Source organism: Vanessa atalanta, chromosome 26 (assembly GCF_905147765.1).
Source record: "Vanessa atalanta chromosome 26, ilVanAtal1.2, whole genome shotgun sequence".
NCBI classification, from domain to species: domain Eukaryota; kingdom Metazoa; phylum Arthropoda; class Insecta; order Lepidoptera; family Nymphalidae; genus Vanessa; species Vanessa atalanta.
The window spans coordinates 2,556,715-2,579,588 of NC_061896.1; the positions used below are offsets into that span (position 1 = coordinate 2,556,715).

General features: G+C 35.0%; 1 protein-coding gene and 1 non-coding gene across 3 annotated transcripts; one reads left to right on the forward strand and one right to left on the reverse strand.

The window, feature by feature from the left end:
- Positions 1-17: 17 nt before the first annotated feature.
- LOC125074082 (neutral alpha-glucosidase AB) lies at positions 18-22,552 on the reverse strand. Of its 2 annotated transcripts, none has more exons than XM_047685329.1 (20): positions 22,394-22,552; positions 22,068-22,296; positions 20,949-21,076; positions 18,801-18,966; positions 12,204-12,315; positions 11,673-11,817; positions 10,849-10,986; positions 9,201-9,309; positions 8,424-8,563; positions 7,912-8,099; positions 7,567-7,709; positions 7,268-7,365; positions 6,864-6,986; positions 6,024-6,189; positions 5,504-5,640; positions 3,042-3,154; positions 2,469-2,626; positions 2,141-2,254; positions 1,835-1,944; positions 18-1,509 (listed from the first exon to the last, which is right to left on the reverse strand). In XM_047685329.1, the coding sequence occupies exons 2-20, from the start codon at positions 22,293-22,295 to the stop codon at positions 1,296-1,298; spliced, it is 2,730 nt and encodes a 909-aa protein (XP_047541285.1). In that variant the 5' UTR covers position 22,296; positions 22,394-22,552; the 3' UTR covers positions 18-1,295. The 2 variants fall into 2 exon arrangements, with proteins under 2 accessions (XP_047541285.1, XP_047541284.1); XM_047685328.1 differs by having other exon boundaries at positions 20-1,509; positions 18,759-18,966.
- On the forward strand, positions 16,570-16,760 carry LOC125074083. The gene has a single exon (XR_007120089.1). It is a non-coding gene; the product is annotated as a small nucleolar RNA U3 (small nucleolar RNA).
- Positions 22,553-22,874: the final 322 nt, after the last annotated feature.

A 22,874-nucleotide genomic window follows, 5' to 3' on the forward strand; every position in this document is an offset into this window, starting at 1 on the left:
CGAAATACTCGTTCGAAATAAAATCTGTTTCAGAAGTTATTAATTTGTCTATTTTATAACCAAGATTCCATTTCGTAACCAATATTTAATATTGTACAAGATTTTTTAAATTTATATGCGAATTAATACAAAAATGTATTTGAACATGTTGAATAATGAAAATCCTTAGCGGTTTTATAAAAAATTTCATCTAAAAAAAAAACAGCATAGGTACATGAAACAGTACACAAGTCTCGTTTGAAGTTGAATGGTATCATTAATCACTGGTAATAAATAAGTTAAATTGTTACACCCATATAAAAAATCTTATAATTGGTACTTTTAATAATGCTAACTCTTATTATAAACAGAACTCTTCTCTTCGTGTCCTGTGCCTCAATTATTTTCTGCTCTACCAATTGCTTTTGTACACAATAACAAATAATGACGAGAGAAAAATAAACGTCTTACCGATCAGCAGCGAAAGTGACTTTTTGAAAAGAATTAACTTATTAACACACAACAATCAACAAAAGCATTAATTAATTTTAATGAATAATAACATTAATGACTAAAACGACAAATTTTCTATGACTCAGATACTCTTGTATCACGCAAACTTCGCGCCAAAAAGTAAACACAAGCCTCTTGACAGGCGATCGCGCGCTTTTGTTTTTTTTTTTTTACGTATTACGCTACAAGGTATTGATGCATTAGGCGGTAAGACATGTATTTTTCTGTCTCATTCTCTCTAACAGTGAAATATAATTGGAACACTTCGGTTCTACTATTGTATTTAATATTGAATTTTTTATTTGTTCTATACTACCCAAGTCGAAATACCTTTATTATAAATTTATGAACTAGTATAACGACTCCTCAACTCGATATGATTCTATGAAATACTTCATTCAAAGTCACTTACAGTAAACTCTTAATTTAAAATTCTATGTTATTTAAAAAGGAGTGTTGTACATTTTGACTTTACACATTTAGTTATTAAAGGTATTTGTCGAACACATTACTAATCATAATTGTATTTTCATATGAATTAAATTGTTGGTCGGTTTAAAAAAAAACAATGTCTTTCTATTAACAATCATTTTAATAAAATTATGATTATGTGTTTCTAACAATTACCTAACACCCCAGATTGATTTATATAAAAATGATATATGGTTTTATATAAAATGAAATGTATATCCGTTTTTAATTATAAATGTACTAATGAATCGTATAAAATTGTGACAATAAATGATTTTCTCTCTTTATTTAAAAATATTAATCAGAACACATGTCTCTAACATCCTGTATAACTAATACGTGAAAAGTATTTCCCAAGGCGATGCCATGGACGCGGTTGGCTTGCGTATGACGAGCACGTCGTTACCTCTGTGGAGAGTCATCTGGAGAGGGATCTGCTTACCTCCCTGGGACAGTTTGGCAGATTTCGGGGGGTTTTTGATACCCGCGATTACAATACGCTCCACCCATGATCGGGTTGGATAGCTTGCTTCTTCGTTTACGAAGCTGTTGAATGAACAATATATATTAGTAATTATTATATATGAAAATCTTCCCTCAGCGAAAAAAATGAAATCAATTCTGAAGGGTCTCTTTTCAGATTTTAATACTAAAATAAAATACATTCAAATTAAAATTAGTAAATCTTGTCGATAAATAGAACTCATAAATAAGTTACTGGATAATCATTTCACTAACTACTCCCTAACATTTTATTGTTGACTGTAAACAATTCAGAATAGCAGTTAAAATTCCTCTTTATTATTTATTTACATCAAGGAATATATGACATAGCAATTATAGACTTTATGAAATGTGTTATAATACTCACGAATACTTCATAGCTGAAGGTTCATATGTGATCTTGGCGTATATAAATTTATTTGATTTATATTCGTAGGTCTCGCCGTCGTCAATATACAGCGAACCTTCCGCTTTGCCCTGTAATGTAAAAAAAAAAATATTTTTTAACCCTTACAAATTATCATTATTTGTATGGAAATATTTAAATATATATAAATAGCTCTTCCGTAAATTACCTCGAAAAGATCACATTGACCATACAATGCATGTTATCGCCTACCCCCCCCCCATTTATTATTATACCGCACTAATTACACTTGGCTGTTGTACTAACCTGGCCGTCCAGCGCCACTACGAGCGTGTAAGGGTCGTGCGCCATGAGAGCGGAGGAGCGTCGCACGCGCTCCTTGCGCGGCACTACGCTGCCTCCGCGCTGGAACACCGGCACCTGGCCACACACACATTTTATCATTACTGACAATTTAATATTAGGATTGAATATAAGGTCAAATCATTTAAATATGTGTCATGCCGATATAATATAAACATGGTTACGAAAGAATACATAGCTGTCGATCAAAATAAAAAAATGGCGAACCAAAACGCACTCGTTTTTTTTAATAAATTCAAACATTTAATATTTTTAAACATATTCAGCTCACTTTGGCAATATTAACATCGACGTTCATATACCCGTTGGCGGGATATGACTGGTACGAATCGACGTCGTACCACACGGTGTGGGAGTCTTTCCCGGGCAGGTACACTTTCACACTCGTCACTCCCGCTTCCAGCACAGGACGGACTAACAGCTTGTCACCTTAACACAGTAGAATAAAACAAATGAGGAGACGTTTCTTTTGTAGTACCGAACTGAAAAACTACTAAACCAATGGACGTATATATTTTTTTAATTATTTATATGGGTCGGGCGAGATGGCCACCTGATGGTAAGTGGTCACCATCGCCCATAGATGTTTGAGCTGTAAGAAATACCTATATGTAAGTATAAACATTCCTTACGGCGCCACTGCGCCACCAACCTCGGAAGCTATGATGTTATGGCTTGTGCCAGTAGTTACACTGGCATTAAATATTATTACATGAGCAGCTGCCATTCACCGCACACTGAGTTGTATACGCGCAAACTGAGTCGGCTCTTCGAGATATTCGCACATGAACGCTTGAGTAATCACAGAAAAAAGATAGTTTTTTTTTTTATTACAATTATTTACCCAATAAGTATGTGTTGTCAATCGTGAATGTCTCTTCCTCTCGAGGGAACTCTTGGAACAGTGGTCTCATTACAGGTAGTCCGTCGACTGAGTGCTCGTAGAATAAGGTGTACCTGCAATACAAATATTAATTTAGGTAACGGGAATAAATTAAAAATTACTAAAGGAATTTTGATTGGTCTTTTAAATTAAATTATCTGATTTATATTGATTTAAAATTCATTTCATTCAATTAAAATAAAATGTAATGTAGAGAATTTATTCTATGTTTTATAGCTAATTCCAATCGAAGGAATCAAGTTAATAAATTCTTAGATTTATATATAAAATATAAATTTCTACTATAAAATTCCTACTAGCTTGTGGTACATATATAGCAATACATGTACCACAAACACTTCTCAATGAATATCATATATTTATGTATAAACTAGTGTTGCATATCGATAGTCCACTATCGATAGACTATCGATAGACTATCAATATTTAAGGTATAAGCAATACTATCGATAGACTATCGATAGTATTGTCACAAGTCAATACTATCGATAGTATCGATACTATCGATAGTTTCCCATGAGCAATACTATTGATACTATCGATAGTTTTGCAAAAACCATGACTTTTAACCTAAACTATCGATAGTATCGATAGTTTTATGCTATCGATAGCCAGTAATTTCCGATAGTATTGCTTTCTCAAGATAAGGAATTTAGTAGGCCAACTATAGTGTATATTTAAATAAATGAAATTAAATTTACCACAACATTTCTTTTTAGAATAAAGACATTTTGTGCGGAATAAGGAATAATGAAAAATTTTAATGTGAAAAATGTTGTCAACATTTTTTGTGTTTGATTTATGAATAAACATTATAAATAATCATAACATTAAAAAAACTTTTATTAGGTTGGTGGCATTACAATGAAACTTTTTTGTAGTAAATTTGAGTCTAGCGATTAGAATACATTACTTACATTAAAAACCAATACTATCAAAAAATCGCTGGCTATCGATAGTCCAAAATTATCGATAGTCCAAAACTATCGATACTATCGATAGTAGCAATAGTATTGCTACTAAAAATAGTATTGCTTAGCGATACTATCGATAGTATCGATAGTATTGATCAAAACGATACTATCGATAGTATCGATCAAAACGATACTATCGATAGTACTATTGATATCCTGAATAGTTTTCGAGGTCAACTATTGATAGACAAACTATCGATAGTTCTGCAACGCTGATATAAACACTATATATAGTTGTGCTTCCAAAAATAACAATTCGGTCGACATTCGAAACTGATTACCATTTTTCAGTAACCTATTATCAATACCATAGATTCGACCGTTTTTTCAGGTGATTTCAAAGTTAATGTTGTTTATTTGTTTGTACTCTTCCCACGGGTGTCAAGAGTCGAGCAGTGAGAAGTAAAGTACTAGGCTATTAGGAGCGGGGTGGAGTACCAGAAGTCGAGTAGTACCGCAGGCGTGAGAAGTAAAGTACTAGGTTATCAGGAGCGGGGTGGAGTACCAGAAGTCGAGTAGTACCGCAGGCGTGAGAAGTAAAGTACTAGGTTATCAGGAGCGGGGTGGAGTACCAGAAGTCGAGTAGTACCGCAGGCGTGAGAAGTAAAGTACTAGGTTATCAGGAGCGGAGTGGAGTACCAGAAGTCGAGTAGTACCGCAGGCGTAGAAGTAAAGTACTAGGCTATCAAGAGCGAGGTGGAGTACCAGAAGTCGAGTAGTACCGCAGGCGTGAGAAGTAAAGTACTAGGTTATCAGGAGCGAGGTGGAGTACCAGAAGTCGAGTAGTACCGCAGGTGTGAGAAGTAAAGTACTAGGCTATCAGGAGCGGAGTGGAGTACCAGAAGTCGAGTAGTACCGCAGGCGTAGAAGTAAAGTACTAGGCTATCAAGAGCGAGGTGGAGTACCAGAAGTCGAGTAGTACCGCAGGTGTGAGAAGTACTAGGCTATCAGGAGCGAGGTGGAGTACCAGAAGTCGAGTAGTACCGCAGGTGTGAGAAGTAAAGTACTAGGTAATCAGGAGCGGGGTGGAGTACCAGAAGTCGAGTAGTACCGCAGGCGTGAGAAGTAAAGTACTAGGTTATCAGGAGCGAGGTGGAGTACCAGAAGTCGAGTAGTACCGCAGGTGTGAGAAGTAAAGTACTAGGCTATCAGGAGCGGAGTGGAGTACCAGAAGTCGAGTAGTACCGCAGGCGTAGAAGTAAAGTACTAGGCTATCAAGAGCGAGGTGGAGTACCAGAAGTCGAGTAGTACCGCAGGTGTGAGAAGTACTAGGCTATCAGGAGCGAGGTGGAGTACCAGAAGTCGAGTAGTACCGCAGGTGTGAGAAGTAAAGTACTAGGCTATCAGGAGCGGAGTGGAATACCAGAAGTCGTGTAGTACCGCAGGCGTAGAAGTAAAGTACTAGGCAATCAGGAGCGGAGGGCGTACCAGAAGTCGAGCAGCGCGTAGCGGCGGCGCACGGCGTCCCGGATGCGCGCCGTGGTGGCGGCGTCGTACAGCCACGGCTCGCGCCGCTTGGTCTCGATGTGCGAGTGCGCGCGGAAGAAGGCCTGGTAGGCGCCCGCCTGCGACGTATACGTGACTATTGAGTGGAAACTGATACACATCGTTCATGTTTTTATAATATATTAATTTCGATTCGCCACTGTCTCCTAAAGTAACAGTGCATATTCGGTGTTAAAGGATCCTTTAAACAGATCTCTTAAACTTAAAGTATAATTATATAAATGAAGAAGGCGATAATGAGACAGATAACAAGAAGATAAATAAATGTGTGTGACTTTATAGAATGACAGTGAAGCTCGCTCCACAGATAAAATAAAATTAAACATTTTACTTGCGCAAATGACGACGATTTTTTTGACAGTTTGCCTGGCTAATCATTTATAATTCATCACATGATTTAAATTTACCTTATGAAACCTGAGTATGAAAATGGTAATCGTACCTGATACCATCTGGTCATCAGCTCAGCCTCGGGGTACTTGAAGAAGCCTCCGACATCTGAGCCACAGAAACTGACTCCAGAGACAGCCAGCGATATGCACATGGGGACGGAAGCTTGCAAAAAGCCCCACTCCGCTGCATTATCTCCGGTCCAGACTGCTGCATATCTATAGAAAAGATTTGATTGAATTCTTGCAACTTTAATTACAACCTTACCAAAGTAATGGAGATCAATAATATAAATTAAGAATAAAAAAGGAGCCATAATCAAGCCCCGTGGAACACCCTTTACTACAGTAGATTCATATTTATAAAAATATTCTGAACTCTCGTCACTATCTGTCAAGATAGGATTTCTTTTTTTTATGTTCTAGTTGTCAAACTAGAGGAGCAGGAGGCTCATCTGATGGAAAGTGATTAGCACCGTCCATGGATATCTGGAACACCGGGGGGCTTGCAGGTGCGTTGCCGGCTTTTAAGGAATAAGTACGCTCTTTTCTTGAAGATTCCCAAGTCGTATCGATTCGGAAAAACCGCCGGCGAAAGCTGGTTCCTTAGAGTGGTTGTGCGAGGCAGAAAGTGTCTTGAAAATCGCGCTATTGTCGATTTTCGGACATCAATTGATCTAACGATATGAATATGATAACTCCATGGTAACTTGATTTCTAAGGCAGAATATCGTGTTCCACAAATTCGAAGGCCTTAGATAAATCACAAGTGCTCGATAAGGTGACCGCCAATACCGAAATCTGCTAGAAGGAGGAATTGGTATATAAAATCTAAATTGGACGAAATTGAAACCCTAGACCATAGCTGGTCATCAATAATATGCATAGCTCACCTCTGAGTACCGGCGAAGACGGCCCTGGTGAGGATAAAGGGTCGGTACTGTCCGTCTGATCGGTCTAGCATGCCCTGGTGTGTACCGCTGATGTGTCGGAGGCCGTTCTCGTTATGCACATGTCTGCGGGAAGAACACATATTATTCATGTGGTTATTTTTTATGGAAACAATTACTAGTAATTAATTTAACTCTACAGTATTTAATTTAACATTTTATTGAATAGTTAATATAATTATATATATTTTTTAAGTTTGATTTGAAACGCAATAATTTTTTTTTACATATTTATATTTTCAATTACGTTACGTAAAATTTAAAACATTATTTCGTTAAAATATATTTTTCTTGACTTGAAATGAATCTAGTTAGGAAATGACATTTAAAAATTTATAAACCGTTACCTGTGTTCCCAGAATGAAGCGAGACCATCTTGTCCGTCTTGAGGAGCCTTGTAATGGCGGCAGTCTTTAGGCATTGTGATTTCTGGTCCGTTGAATACCTACACAAATATATTATTTTATGTAATGTGATGTACCGAAGGACAATAAAACCACCCATATCGACCTAATGGTGTCCAAGTATTATTTTGTTAATATAAATATCATCAGCCATTAGCATCTCAGAACCCACACATGATCATGGATTTTACAATTCTATTAGACAGTTTATTTGATGGTTTTAAAATTATAATAATACTTACACTTGGCTCGTTCATGTCGTTCCAGATGTGAACATCTTTGCTGGTACCGGGGAAGTTGTTGAACTGGAACCTCTCAGCGTAGTACTTTGTTACCTCCGGGTTGAAAAAGTCGAGGTACGAGGATGAACCAGGCCAGCACCACCCTTAGGACATAATGGTTACTTAGAAGCTGTTAAAGAGCCTCTCTGCTAGGTATCCAAATTTAAAAACTTACTTTAAACTATTCCATAGTAATAACTGTAATATTACTTTCTTTTGTGTCTTTAAAGACAATTAATTTATACTCATTAATAATTTTGTCCACAGATTAAAAGAAAAAATAAATAAAAAGCAAATAACAAATACCTTCATAGTCCTTGCCATCTTTATCTTTAACATACAGTCCCTGTTCTGTCGCATCTTCGTGGACGAAGTAGCCAGCCTCCCTCTTGATGTGGGGGTCGATGATGACGATCAGCTTCCGTCCCTTAGCCGTGAGGTTGGCCACCATGTCCGCGGGATGAGGGAACTTTTCCATGTCCCACGTGAAGTATCTATAACATGTGACAAAATCAAACAAATGTCACTTGTATACCCGCAAAATTTCATTTAAGGATTACTATTGTGATTTAAATGTCCCAGGGGACTGCATAAGTATAAATAAACTAGATAATTTGAATAGATGATTTCAAGTTTAGTCGAAAGCGACTAAATCACAAAAAAGTATATGTGTGTGCGTGAGCATGTGTACAGCACGAGTCCGTCGGCAGAATTAAATACGTTCACTATTGTGTGTTTTTTGGTGAGCGTATGTATCTGGGCCCTTGCGTGTGCGTGCGTGTGTGTGTGTGAGCGGTTGTACATATATGTGTACTGACTTCTTGCGGTCGGTGTACTCGATGTCGAGCCAGAGCGCGTCGGCGGGGATGTCGTTGGCGTCGAACCCGTCGTCGACGGCGCGCACGTCGGCCTCGTCCACGTAGTTCCAGCGCGACTGGTGGTACGCCAGCGAGAATCGCTGCGGGCGAAATATTGTGAACGACTCGTTTAATAGCACTTGGATTCAGTGAAATACAGTCAACGCTAATAAGGATATCGATAGTACTATCGACAGTATCGTTTGCTCAATACTATCGATAGTATTGATCATGGGGAGCTATCGATACTATCGATAGTATTGACACGTGACAATACTCTCTATAAACTATTGATAATATCGATATGCAACACTATTTTGAATGTCGATGAAGTTTAAATCGCAATTTGAAAAGTAATAATCGTGGTCGAGTAATGTGTACACCGGTTTTCATGGGTACACCACTCCGAGGTCCCGGGTTCGATTCCTGGCCGAGTCGATGTAGAAAAAGTTCATTAGTTTTCTATGTTGTCTTGGGTTTGGGAGTTTGTGGTACCGTCGTTACTTCTGATTTTCCATAACACAAGTGCTTTAGCTACTTAAATTGGGATCAGAGTTATGTTTGAGATGTTGTCCAATATTTATTTAATATTATTAAATGGATATAAGTAGTTAAGTGAGCAATTGGCATGGATTTGACACTTTATACTTTATTGAAATAAAAAAAAACATAAGATTAATTGATAATGAAATACAATTATATACCCCATATGACATAAGCACAAATGTATAAACTCACGGGGGGGAGCGGCGCGACTCCGGTGAGGGCGCTGTACTGGCGGAACACGTCGGCCGGCTTGTCCCCGAGGAACACGAACACGTCGATAACGCCCGCTTCGCTCATAAACCTGCACACGGACAGCATTTACTTATATTGAATATATATTCCTTTGTATTTCAAAGAAAACTTAATAAATCAAAGTAAAAATTGAATTGAAAAACGATTAGAAGATCAAAGGTTCAAAAGTTTAGTGAAAGTCCGTTCTTGTAAAATTACTTTGTTCACAATCAAGTCTTTTCATTTAATATGTCAGTGAAGCTTCCTTTATGTTCATTTGTACATAAATTTGTAATTACTGCATGCTTATTACTGCCATTGTCATTATTCATTGTGGTTTTCATTCTTATATAATTGAAGTCAATAACATTTGTATATAGATAAAAAAGCATGGAGCTATTTATTGTCGACTTCCAGATAGGATATATTATATATGTCACCGTGAGATTACAAACATCGGTAGATTACAATCTATCTCGTCAGATTTTAAACTGTCGAAATATTGTGAATCGTAAAATATGATTGCAATTTAACGCATTATTTTTCGCTATATTGTAATCTATCGATCGGAAGTGGGCAAATTGTAAATTGACGTAGAACGGAATGCATCTTGCGTGCTGATTGGTTGAACGTTATATGCTTGATGCTTCCCCGGCATCCGTCATATTATTTCACCGTAAAATTGCAAATACCGTTAGATTATAATCTATTTCACGCAATTGTAATAGATTGTGAACGTTTATTTAATTTGCAATAAAATATAAATAATTTCGATACTTCATAAAATTTTGGTTAGGTTAGAGTTTTTATAATTAAACTGAAATTTACTTCGATAGATTGTAAGCTACTCTAACAATAAGACGGGCCAATCAGGGGACATATTGTTATCTAACAGTTTAACTTCGACAGATTACAATATAGCGAAAAATAATGCGTTAAATTGCAATCATATTTCACAGTTCACAATATTTCGACAGATTGTAATCTTATGATTTTTGTAATCTTACGGTGACATACACACTAGCGAGGCGCCCCAGCGTCGCATAATAAATACAGTACAGTGCGATAGTATTTTGTTAGCTTCATTGTGCTAAAGTGAAAACCACATTATACTAATTTTATGGATATCTATTGAGTATATAAAGTCTAATTTATTCATAGAAAATACATATGTCTATGAAAGATTAAATTTGAGGTACCAAACTTTTTTTCTAAGCCCCCTTTTAAAATTTAGCTGGTTCCGATGGAAATGTCGAGAACAGAAAACAGAACGAAAACAAGAACAGACATAGAAAAACGTTGCGACTGAGTTCAAACTACGATTTTAGTAGTCAATATGGAATATGAAAGTTATTTCAAGTTTAAACATAATCTGACTACATTGATAGTTGAAATCCAGCCAACATTTTAGTTCTCCACTATCGAAAGCAGATACATTTTCATGGGCTTACGAATTGTGTACCCTCATTTTTTTTAATCACGCTAACGTAGACCCCGGGGGTACACCTCGAACACTTTGGGAACTAAATGATTAAATCGACGTTACCGTTAAAGATGAATGATGTGTGTGACACCAATAATTTAATGATACAACAGTGTAGACAGTGACCTGGCATCGACGCGTCGCTGGTGTCCGCCGGTGACGAGGTTGACGAGCGACGACACGACGGTGGCGTCGGCGTAGTTGACGACGTCCACCCACGTCTCCGCAGAGTTGTGCCAGAACACGCCTGCACTGCGTTTGACTCTATGGACAAAAGATAACCATCTCAATTATTTGAAGCAAACGACCTATTAATTTGGGAATAAAAAAAATCCAAAATTTTACAACAAGCCACCAGCTTGACACCTCCCCATTCTCCCTGATAATGCTTTTGTTGGTGGATTGGTTCTGCCATCACAATTTAAGACACATACGAGTAAACTATCCATATACCCCCAGTAGATAATTATTCAAGACTTTCTTCATAATAAAACAGAAGACAAACCTTATCGTAATACATTTTTAGTACATTTCACATACTTACATGTTGTAATATATTTTCGCACGAGATACGAGCCTTCGTGTCTCTTTCTTTTTATGTCCATATTCGCAATCAAAAATTATTAATTTGGTTTAAGAATGATCTCTGATTGAATAACGCAAAAGTAAGTGAACCTCATTCGTCAACAATTAAAAATATCGTGTCAAAGAATGGACTTACCACCTAATATGTTAATAAACCATCTCATATTTGAACGTCAAATTAATTTCGTTTGAAAATAATCCTATTATATAAAATAAAATTTATTTAGGTACCTGAAGATCTCCTCCCCCAACGGTGGTAAGCCGCGTGGGAAACTAGCAACGTATATTATAACCCAATTTGAGAGACGCTGTTCTAATTCCACTGACATAAATCTTGGGTATATTGCTGGATATTTCCAACTCACCCATGAGAGTATAGAACTGGAATGGCTCCGTAAATAGCCATCCTGCTGTCCAGCTCATATTCGAACACGTCCAAGTTGTACAGCCTGTACGGTTCCCCTGAGGTTGTCGTCTTCAGGTGGAAGTTATCTGTGTGCTCCGGGATACCTGGAGGAGAAGATTTATACTTTTATATAAAGAAATGGCCCATTTAAAAAAAATATATAAATTGTTTTTTTATGCATATTGAGGAGAAAATTTGGCAAGTGTAGTAAGTGTAAATGAAATATACAGCAACTTATTTAAAAATATATATATATAATAAAGTGAATTGGAAATTCATTTAGAAGATCTGATAAAAGAGATTGTTGTAAAAACTTTGGTTGAATCCTCTCCAAGATTTCTTTGAAACAATTGCGGAATAACACATAAATTACGCACTAGTTATAAGAAACGTGTTATAAAATAGTTTTAAGAGCCTAGAACCTACTTTAATAAATAAGATACTATATTTAAATCTGCAAAAATCCGAAAAATATCCAGTACGGGTTTACCATAAACGTGGTCAGCATCTGGGAATGCGATGTCAAGCGAAATGGCTTCGTTGCCTCGAGGTTTGCTGTCGTGATGAGACTTGAAGTTTTCGCTCCATGTGCCTTCTTCTTCCTGAAAAAGAATAACTGTATTGAGCTATACGTTGATAAAGGTGATTAGTTTTATGAGTGACGTAATTGTTAATTTTAAATACTTTTTTCGTGATTTACTTGATAGATGACAGATTACATACATACATTAACGGCCTGTAAATTTCCCTTTGAGCAGAAGTTATAGAGCACACTGCTCCAATGCGGATTGGTGGAATAGACATGAGGCAAAATTTCGTTGAAATTAGATACATACAGGTTTCCTTACGATGTTTTCCCGAAGGAAAACATCGTGAACCGCCGAGTACGAGATGAATTACAAACACAAATTAAGCACATGAAAATCAGTGGTGCTTGTCTGGGTTTGAACCCGAAATCATCGGTTAAAATGCATGCGTTCTAACCACTGGGCAAAAGTTGTCAGATTGAATTTGGAAAAAAAAATGTCAGATTAACTGCCTCTATAAAATCTTATCTCGGCTGCCATGCCTCCCGAACTGTCTCTGCTGTTGATTATATCATTAATATATGAATTACTACATGCATACAGATTTGCTGTTTACAGGGCCGGATCTACCAAAAAGCTTTTTGGGCTTCAGCCCAGGGCCCTGTGGATTCAAGGGCCCCAGCTACGTCAAGTCAAAGTCAAAAATAGACTAAAATGTGAAAGAATCCATAACATAATTAAATTAAACAGATCGTATGGTTTGCAGCCCTGCGAGTCCTGCAATTAATCAAACCCATTCAATTAATTCAAGTCTACGTTTAGATATGTCTTAGGTGGGACCCTAAGTAGTGACCCAGGACCCCCTAAGCTTACGGTCCGGCCCTTGCTGTTTATTAATGTATATTTTCGCATACGGGTTTTTTATCTCAAATTTAACAGTTATGGTTTTCATATGAATAACAAAATTCATGTTTTTTTTTTTATTTGAAATGGCATGGATGCGATTGGATCATTCCCAAAATGTGCAATCGTCTTATATATTATGTAGTTCATATTATATTTAACAAAGGGCATACATCTGGATTTAACTGGTTTTAATGTAATATAATACACACTTGGGAGATAATATACGTTCAAACTAATGACCTCACGTAGGCTATTAATTAAATATAAATAAACCATAATTACTAATCGTTAACCTTATAAATACTTTTAGAACAAAACTAAACTTTATGCCACGTAAAATAAAGTTCATTTTCATAATTAACAACTTTTATCTTAAAATTATTTGTTACAATTCTGTTGATTTCGGCTTTGTTACGGAGTAAATAAATTAAATATCAATGTTTGTTATTATATATTTAAAAAAAGCTTATTAACTTATCTTTAATTACTTTAAAACATGATTATGATGTCCCCCTGACCGATTTCGGCCACTTTCGTCTTTTCTCAACCTTTCTCAAGAGATAAAAAATAACAGTGCACGAAGACGAAAGTCAAAGACTTTTTCAATATAGTCAGTCAATAGACAGGCACTTACTTATTGATTGTCAAAGAACACCTGAGAAGAACAGGCAAAAGAAATTTTACTCGTATTGAGACAAAAATGCACTCTCTGTTCCCTCACATTCAAAATTTTGTGTGTTTGCGTCTACCTCCGGTTTAAAAAGAGTGCTATCATAAGTTTAACGTGTTTAATTATGTGCCTGTATGTGGCATCGCAGCTCCAAAACTCATAATTACATTTTGGTAGTTTTTTTCTATTTGAGAGGTGATTTGATCGAGTACATAATTAGCTATGATTAAAGAAAATCTGCTCATCTGTTATGGTGTGTGTGAATTCCATTCAACAGACAACCTATTATAAGCAAACGAGATCTGTCGGACATTATCTTTGATCTAAAAGAATAATAGGCTATTTGACAATGCGAAAAATAAAGTGTCAATTATTGTAATCAGTACATATTATGAGTTTAAAAATGGTTATTTATTAACGAAAGTTGAAAATAATAATTAATTTATACAAAAATAAAAATGCCTTTTTTTAAAGTTTGTCGCGTGACACGAAACACTCCTGATTGGTCGGGTTTATGATGACGTCATTTGTACTGTATGTGGATTATGTGCCCCAGATTACAATACAGGCAAGTGACGTCATCGCCCCATTGCAGCGCCATATTGTCAAAGTAGCGTTTTCGCGCGCTATTTAAAAAATGATTTTTTTAATTTGATATTTTTCAGCAAATATCTACTAGAATTAAAAAACACAACTTTTACTTGGTTCCTTAACCTCTACCAAATAATAAAAAATGGTTTTGAAAAACCAGGCAAATAGCCTATTAATATTTTGCAGATTCTTTTTAACGCCAGATTATGGGTTGAATTTTGAAATTGAATGTGCTCAAATGTACGGATCCTTGCTACTCATGTTAAAGCTTTAAGCTTACTCTAAAATATATAACTTTATTGATAAATTATTAATCACAATATAATATCAAGATGACGGAAACGAGGGAATATTATTAATTCAACTCGTGTATTATAGTAAACTACTTCAGATAAACCACGCCTGCTATCAGTCACGTATTGAGATAAATCATTAGTGCGTTGACATTAGGCCCGTCGGTTACTTTTATAAACATTTTGAAAACCAAAAAATTTCTTATACAAAGTTTTTTGGTTCTTTTGTTTAGTTTAAGCAGCATTCACGTCACGTTTAGAAAAAAATGTGTCTCCGACTACGTGAACGTATTAAACTATCTCCTAAAACGTACAACATGTGTATATTTTAATATATCCTATATATTTATATATTTCATACCTATAACCGTGTATAGAATAAAATACTACAGATGTTCCATATAACTTTTTTTTTAAATTACATTAACAGTCTTTAAATTTCCCACTGCTGGGCTAAGGCCTTCTCTCCTTTTTGAAGGTTTGAAGCATATTCCACCACGCTCTAATACGGATTGGTGAATAGACATGTGACATACAGATGTGGCAGAATTTCGTTGAAATTTGGCACATGCAGGTTTCCTTACGATGTTTTCTTCACCGCCTAGCACGAGATGAATTACAAACACAAATTAAGCACATGAAAATTCAGTGGTGCTTGCCTGGGTTTGTAACCGCAATCATCGGTTAAAATGCACGCGTTCTAACCACTGGTCCATCTCGGCTCGTTCCATATCAATCAGATTAAAAGTTTTTGCGTAAAACCGAAAAAAAAAACACTGTATATCTTTATAAAATTATCATGAGAGGTTCTATAACGTGTTTTCATTTTTATAACGTTTTTCTTTAATATGCTTAAGTGACAACTTGTAATAGATACTTTTAAAATTATATAACGTCCTTCTCGAACACATTTTAAAATATTTCGTAATTCAACCTGCCTGATCGTTTTATTCTGTTTACTTTAAAACATGCTACATACGAAGACAATAATGAGATCGATTACTATGGTGTTTTCAACGGCAGTCAATATTGAATAAGGTCTTTTAGCTGCTATAGCAATCGACTTGAGGCGAGGGTAACCACGTATCACCAAATCACTGGTGGATTCAACACATCACAGGCTGAGTAGGCTTGAGCGTGTGCGGCAGATTTGTTGGCGGCATAATTAAAAACAACACGTTTTTATTACGTTTATAGCAGCTGAGAGAGCAAAAATATCTTATCCAGTTTGACGAAGGAGTTTTCAGGACAAAGTTCCAATGACTTTTAATTCTTCTCTTTAATTTTTGTATAATCAGGTAGCGTCTTCTACTTTTATCGATAGTCTTCAGATTATCTATAGAAGAAGAAACGTATCAACGTTTTTTAATAACATTATTTGAAAGCTTAAAAGACCTTCAGATTAAAAGCTTTATATAAATAACGAAGGTCATATCCGTATGTTACTTTTTTTACAGCAATGGTAGACGGTCGGTCAGTTAGACCACCTGATGGTAACTGGTCACGACTGCTCATAGACATTGAATATTAATACCGTAAGAATTTGTAACTATTCCTTACACCACCTATATATGCGGATACGAATGAGGGGGCAAAAATTAAGGGGGAGTATTTATATATCTCCGGATCATATTCAGTAAAATTTAAACTGAATAAATACGAAACCAGTTGCGATATCAACCCCTTCCTAAATTCACATATTAAACCGGAAAATTGAAAATGTTCGATAGATGTCGCTCGCTGTTAGCAAAGGGGTGGTTTTCTAGTTGCGAATCAACGAATACTTTGCCGCTAGATGTCACTTCGCCAAAAACGAACATTTCTGAATCGCGATGGCTAGATTTTCGCGCAAAGGATGACCTCTCACCAAAGATCGCTTATCAGTTGCTCAATTCAACATCAACACGTAAAGTGTAGATGAAATACAAGTCGCAATGATGAAAGTGGGGCAACAATGGCCAACGTGAGGCGGACGACGGCACAGCCGTCAGTCCTCGATGATCGTTCACCTCTCACCACGACCTGGTATCTGGTAGAGGTGTTGTTGCCGTCTGAGCGACGTTTTTTAACCCCTTTTTAAACAACTTAAACCGCACTGCACTTAGCACGTTCATGACTCGTGCTTATGAATATTTATATAAAATGTTCGTCCTAATATAGCAAAAACAAAATTCAATTCGTTTTTGTCAGCTTTTAATTAAAAAGCAGGCAAATATTTTGCACTACACGACTAAAATCGCTAGCTGTATTATTTCTTGATGAACGAGTCTGCTGTTTGATGGTTTATCTCGCATTAATTCCTAACTTTTAACATTTCCTTTATTAGTAACGTTTAGTACGCAGTATTCATTTAACTATTAATTTGAACACTGGGAATTCTACTAACATATAACGATCGTGATACGTTACCCGTTCTATTTTATCCAACTTCGCCCATTCCTAACTCAAATTAAACTCTTCCCAAAATTGCTGTGTTAAACGTTCTCAATATTTTTTTTTTTTTTAGCATTAGCAGCCCGTAAATGTCCCACTGCTGGGATAAAGGCCTCCTCGAGGAGAAGGTTTGGAGCATATTCCACCACGCTGCTCCAATGCGGGTTGGCGGAATACACATGTGGCAGAATTTCGTTGAAATTAGACACATGCAGGTTTCCTCACGATGTTCTCCTTCACCTCCGAGCACGAGATGAATTATAAACACAAATTAAGCACATGAAAATTCAGTGGTGCCTGCCTGGGTTTGAACCCGAAATCATCGGTTAAGATGCACGCGTTCTAACCACTGGGCCATCTCGACTCTTAACGTTCTCAATGCATTTTGTAATTTTAAATACAAACACTGTATTCTGTATTTATATTTAAAAAAATATACGACTTGAAAATATTTCGTATTATAAATAGATACTTTCGAAAAAGTATTTTAATTCGAGAAAAGCACGTATCAGGCCCGACCCTTTTTAAATTATATTTTAAAAAGAAAGTAGCACTACAAAGTTATCTTAATAAAATTTAAGTGATTGTTAACAAATTCTATGTATTAGCCTGGAGTTTGGAAATTAGTATTGTTTACATTCAGGTAGGCTGGTAAAGCCGTCTGCTTCGGACCAAGGTTGGCTAGCATGTACTTGAGCATACACCACCACCAAAACCACCAGCTCTATAATATTCACGCATAAGGGCACAGTTGGATGCTGTCCGTTGTGCAATAAGCATTACAAGAGAACACCAGAAATGATCATATATTTCAACCACAAGAAAAACCAAACAAAGACAAAAACATAACTCCTCATAAATATGAAACAAAATTAGAGTTTTTTTTTACCTGATAAAAAAAAACAAGCGCGTTAAATAAATTAATTAGAATTATATAAAATCATATTGACTATGAAACATACTGAATATACTAATCGTATATATATTAATTTAATATTAAATATTGTAACTCACGACGATAACCATTAAATGATATACCCATCTGTGAATATCTTTACAAAAACCTTGTAATAAATTCTCACGTTTAATATTCGTATTTTTTAAATGTTGAATAAGAGAAACTACTGATTTCTCGCCGGTTCTTCTCGGTAGAATCTTCATTCCGAACCGGTGATAGCTTCACTCAACATAGTTTGTTAAATGACGATTCATAAGTGCTTGTAAAAGTCTACTATATTTTGTTTAAGAATAAAGTATATTTTGTTTTATTACTTCTGTTGAATATTCTGAATAAAAAGTCTAGTCTGTATTTTACGTCAGACATATTATTTATATTGAAAATATAATGTTACTAGATAGAGGGATTAGCATATGACCTTGAATATTCTATTTTAAAATCATTAACATAAAAAAAAACTTTTCTGATAGAAGTATAATTTTAAGCCAACCCAATAGGTACACTACAACATAGACAGAGGCGCTTATTACGAACGATTTTCTGTGTCGATCCTCACAACAGCGTCCAGAATACATTTAAATGCAACTTCAAAACTAAAGTTACTTAGTTTAGATTTCATAAAAACGATATAACAAAACAAAAAAAGACAAACAAAAGCTACACTCACGACGTCCCCCTCGTCATCATCACCGATTTTCTCCCTCCTCACCCTCAGAGGCTCCACGACAAGCTGGCTGTTATCGTTCAATATCACAGCTTTTTCGCCGTTCAGATCGAGGAACTCGATTTTAAGAGGTTCCGATGTAATGATAACTTTGTGGCCTTGCTCGTTGACCAGCATCAGCTTACCGTTCGAGTTCGATACCAATTTTAATCTGCAAAATGATAAACTATTAGACTAACGCTTGTATATTGTTTTACTTTAAGATTAAAAAAAACACTACGGCCCATAATAAATTTATGACTGGTGGATTTATACGAGAGTCATACGCGATGGTGGAAAGATTCCTTCGATACCCCATACGCTTCATCTGTTCAGGCATTTTAAGGTTGAGGTTTAATAAAGAAATTCACATACACGAACACTGAAAACATTAAGCTCATAATTTGTAAAAAGTAATGATTATTACACAACTGATGTTTCCAATATCTTGAATCTTTTGTTTAGGTTAAGATACCTTTCTTTTTGTTCTAGCTGAGAAAACTCAATTTACGGTTTTCCCTCATATGAAAGGATATATGGGATTACCCAGCAACCTACACCTGAGGACCCAATGAGTACCAGCTGTTCCCGAACCATCTCTGGGTTCGCCACGGGATCGTTTTGTCAGTACTAACATCGCCCCGATGGTATAATAGCTGACATAACTTAGGATACGAATTTATGCAAGGCAAAATAAACTACATAATTATGTATAAGATTCAATACGTATCTTCAAGGGTCATTATTGATTGAATCTATATATATGTGTACATTTAGTGATTTTCTATGTGCGTCAACCACGTGATTACTACTGAACATATCGGTATGAGACCAAAACTAATCGACGCGGAATCTTCCGTTGATGATCTATTTTTTTTAATTCCGTTAATCTTCCCTTCTTTTTTCAGTCTTATTTAATGTCCAGCTTTTCGGTAACAGTTAATTTTAATGAAGAATATTTTGTTATATATCATTCGGATAAAAATTTAAGCATATATACACGATAGAAAATCGACAATGAGTTACCTAAACTCCCCATAAATTAATTGATCTATTTCAACATATAACTTTAAGAGCGACTTCAGTAACGCTATAAATTTTAGTCTCGCCTTCAATTACGTACAAGTTAAGCTACATATCCTGCTTTAAATAGAAACATTTTATTTAACACTTAAGATATCACAAACGAGAAATAGATGGATAAGACTGTTAATTATTATTATTGGCTGAATTAAGACGAAACAATTTATCTTGTAAGTTAATCTAGGAATGTATATATCCTATTAAGGACACAGTGGCACGACTTGTTCTAAATGTTGATATTTCCATGTATATTCAAAGGGCCTTCGTGAAAATATTATCTCTAACAAAGAAATTTTGATTATATATAATATAATAATTTGATATAAGATTTTAAATTAACATGGTTATTTTTATTACTAACAGTATTTAAAACGGGATATTTACCATGTTTTTTATTTTTATTTGGTGGAGCTCGATATTTCGACATTATCTACGAATGTATTGTTCACGAGACTGTCTGTATGTGGTAAATATCCCGTTTTAAATACTGTTAGTAATAATAATTTGACTTTGATAGTACAGTTAGCACAACATGTTAATCCAGTTTCGGCAAAATGGAGTGATTAAATACTTTGCGATCGAAGCTGCATGATCAGAGTATCAGAGCATAGAAGGGCAGGAACATTACATTTGAGTATTGAGTAAAACTCCAAAAGGTTATTGGTGGATTCCTCAAAATAAATATATAAAAAAAAAATCAGCCAGTTTCAATTCATTCACTTGTTTAACTATCTATAAATGTAAAAAGTTAAGTAACAGTTGCCAATTTTCCACAGCTGGACTATACTCCCCTCTACATTTGAGGATTACGTTTATAGCTTATCTTACGACGCTCCTGCAATGTGGCAGTTTCACATGTGTAACATGCAGTTTTACTCAACAGGTTTTCGTTCAGTGCTAAGCATGAAATTCATTATAAACATGCAAATAAGCGCATAGAAATTAATGGTACTTGCCTGGGTTTTGAACCCACGATTATCACCCCTGGGCCATCTCAATATATAAGCCACATTATCATTGCCAGTGTATAAAAAAAAATACTGTAATATATATATAAAAACAAAAGCTTACCCATCTGCAGTAGGTTCCTCACCCAATGCTAGTTCCGGGCGGTACCGAGGGTACAAAGGATCTGCTTCATCTAACTCTACACGGAATGTACTATCCGCCAGAGCTGTCAGTTTCAATGCATAGTGCCACTGGAACAATGGTTCTAATAAAGTTATCTTGTTTTTTAATATATTTTCAATAAAATTTCTTAAATGTTTGGAAAAATCATTAAAAAGCATTTTAATTACAAAACTCATAGATAGACTATTAAAGCTACAGGATTAATACATTATAAGGCATTATTACGTTGGAAATAAAATCAAAATTGTGTTATAAATAAAAATATATTAATAAAGATCAATTTGTAGTGCAGAGATATTCGCAAATTGCATGGAATATGTCAATCTAAGTATTGTTTATCTTTTCTCCTTCTTCAATTGAGACTTCTTCATAACAGACATGTTTTGACATAAATAGAGCTTTTTATGTTATGATAAAAGATTTGCCCCTTATTGGACGAAGATAAATTGATTATCAATATCCAGCCAATCAGATAATAAATAACTGAAGTTATTAAAGTAATTGCTGATTAATGATTGAATTCTATTGGGGTATAGATCTATTCACACACACAGGTGTGCCTCTACACATTAAAAAAATATTTTATATGATGCTTGTGCATACAAAAGATTCTTAGTGTGCATGAGATGATTTAGAGTAACAATAGCAATAAATATATATGAATTAGATTATACTTGTTATTTTATTAAAAAATAATTAATTTAACTAGTAAAAGCACTCTTCATGAGTAAATAGATCTACAAGGAGAACATTAAGAATTAACAGTTGTCATGTTTAATGATAAATTTATTTGTGAATTTGTTAAATCATATTTAAGACATTTTAATGAATAAATGAATGAATATATGATAAGCCCGGCAAATATTCTTTACAGTATTACGCATATGCATAGTGCTGTTTCAAATTTAGGTCAGTTTTCATTTTAAGTAATACAATTTAAATAACAATGATTTGCCAATGAAAACTGCAGCAACTAAATTAATGTTACTATAACTCACTAAAACCATTCTGAAGTACTTCAAAATATACGTTTTTATTAAAAGATTTAATAAAACTTACCAGAACATTTTTCTTTTCTCCTTCAATATCCACGGTAACGACCTCAGCCGAAAGAACATTTCCGTGTACAATAACGGTGTCTAAATTTAGGGAATACTGAGATTTCTCTGGCTTAAAAGGCCGAAGGCGCTTACAAAACCCTGACTGATCACATGTCTTGAAATTATTCTTATCAACGCATAAAGTACTGCTTATTGTTAAGACCAGAAGAAGACAAAGTGCCTTCATCCTAAAAAAAAGTATTATTTACACGTTAAATTTGATAATAATGCCACACAAAGACCGGTCTTTGAAATGGTAAAGTAACATTGAATTATAAGACATACCTGACGTCAATTATATATATTCTTTTTTTAAATTTGTTATGGTATTCTTGTGATTCTCTTTTACAATAACATTGCTCTGTGGAGGTGAAATTGTATTAGTTATAGCTAAAAATTGCACTAAACGCACGCCTGCGTTACGTGGAGGAATTTCGTTTGACAATTTTCATATCACAAAAAATTATGTAAGTGTTGCTACTTGAAACATAATTAAATTGTTAGGTGTTAAGTTACTTGTTACTAAAAATCATACCATCGTGAAAATATATACTATTTTTTATAAGATCTTATAATACATGTTATTATCAATAATAATAACAATGTATCAAAAATAGACTATTAAATTAAATTTGGATTTGGTAAAATATATAACCTTATAAGTTTTTTTATCATATTTCTATTATTAACTTAAAAAAGTTACAGCTTTGTTACCTGTGCCAAATACTAAATAGAATGATATTTTTATATGTTTTGTTAAGTTCTT

Excerpts from the sequence above, each read along its gene's own strand:
- LOC125074082 (XM_047685328.1), bottom strand. The coding sequence starts at position 22,295 with ATGAAGGCACTTTGTCTTCTTCTGGTCTTAACAATAAGCAGTACTTTA. Across the intron at positions 9,310-10,848 it reads CAGCGACGCGTCGATGCCAG|GTTTATGAGCGAAGCGGGCG; the intron begins GTCACTGTCTAC and ends GTCCGTGTGCAG. Across the intron at positions 7,710-7,911 it reads AGATGGCAAGGACTATGAAG|GGTGGTGCTGGCCTGGTTCA; the intron begins GTATTTGTTATT and ends TTATGTCCTAAG.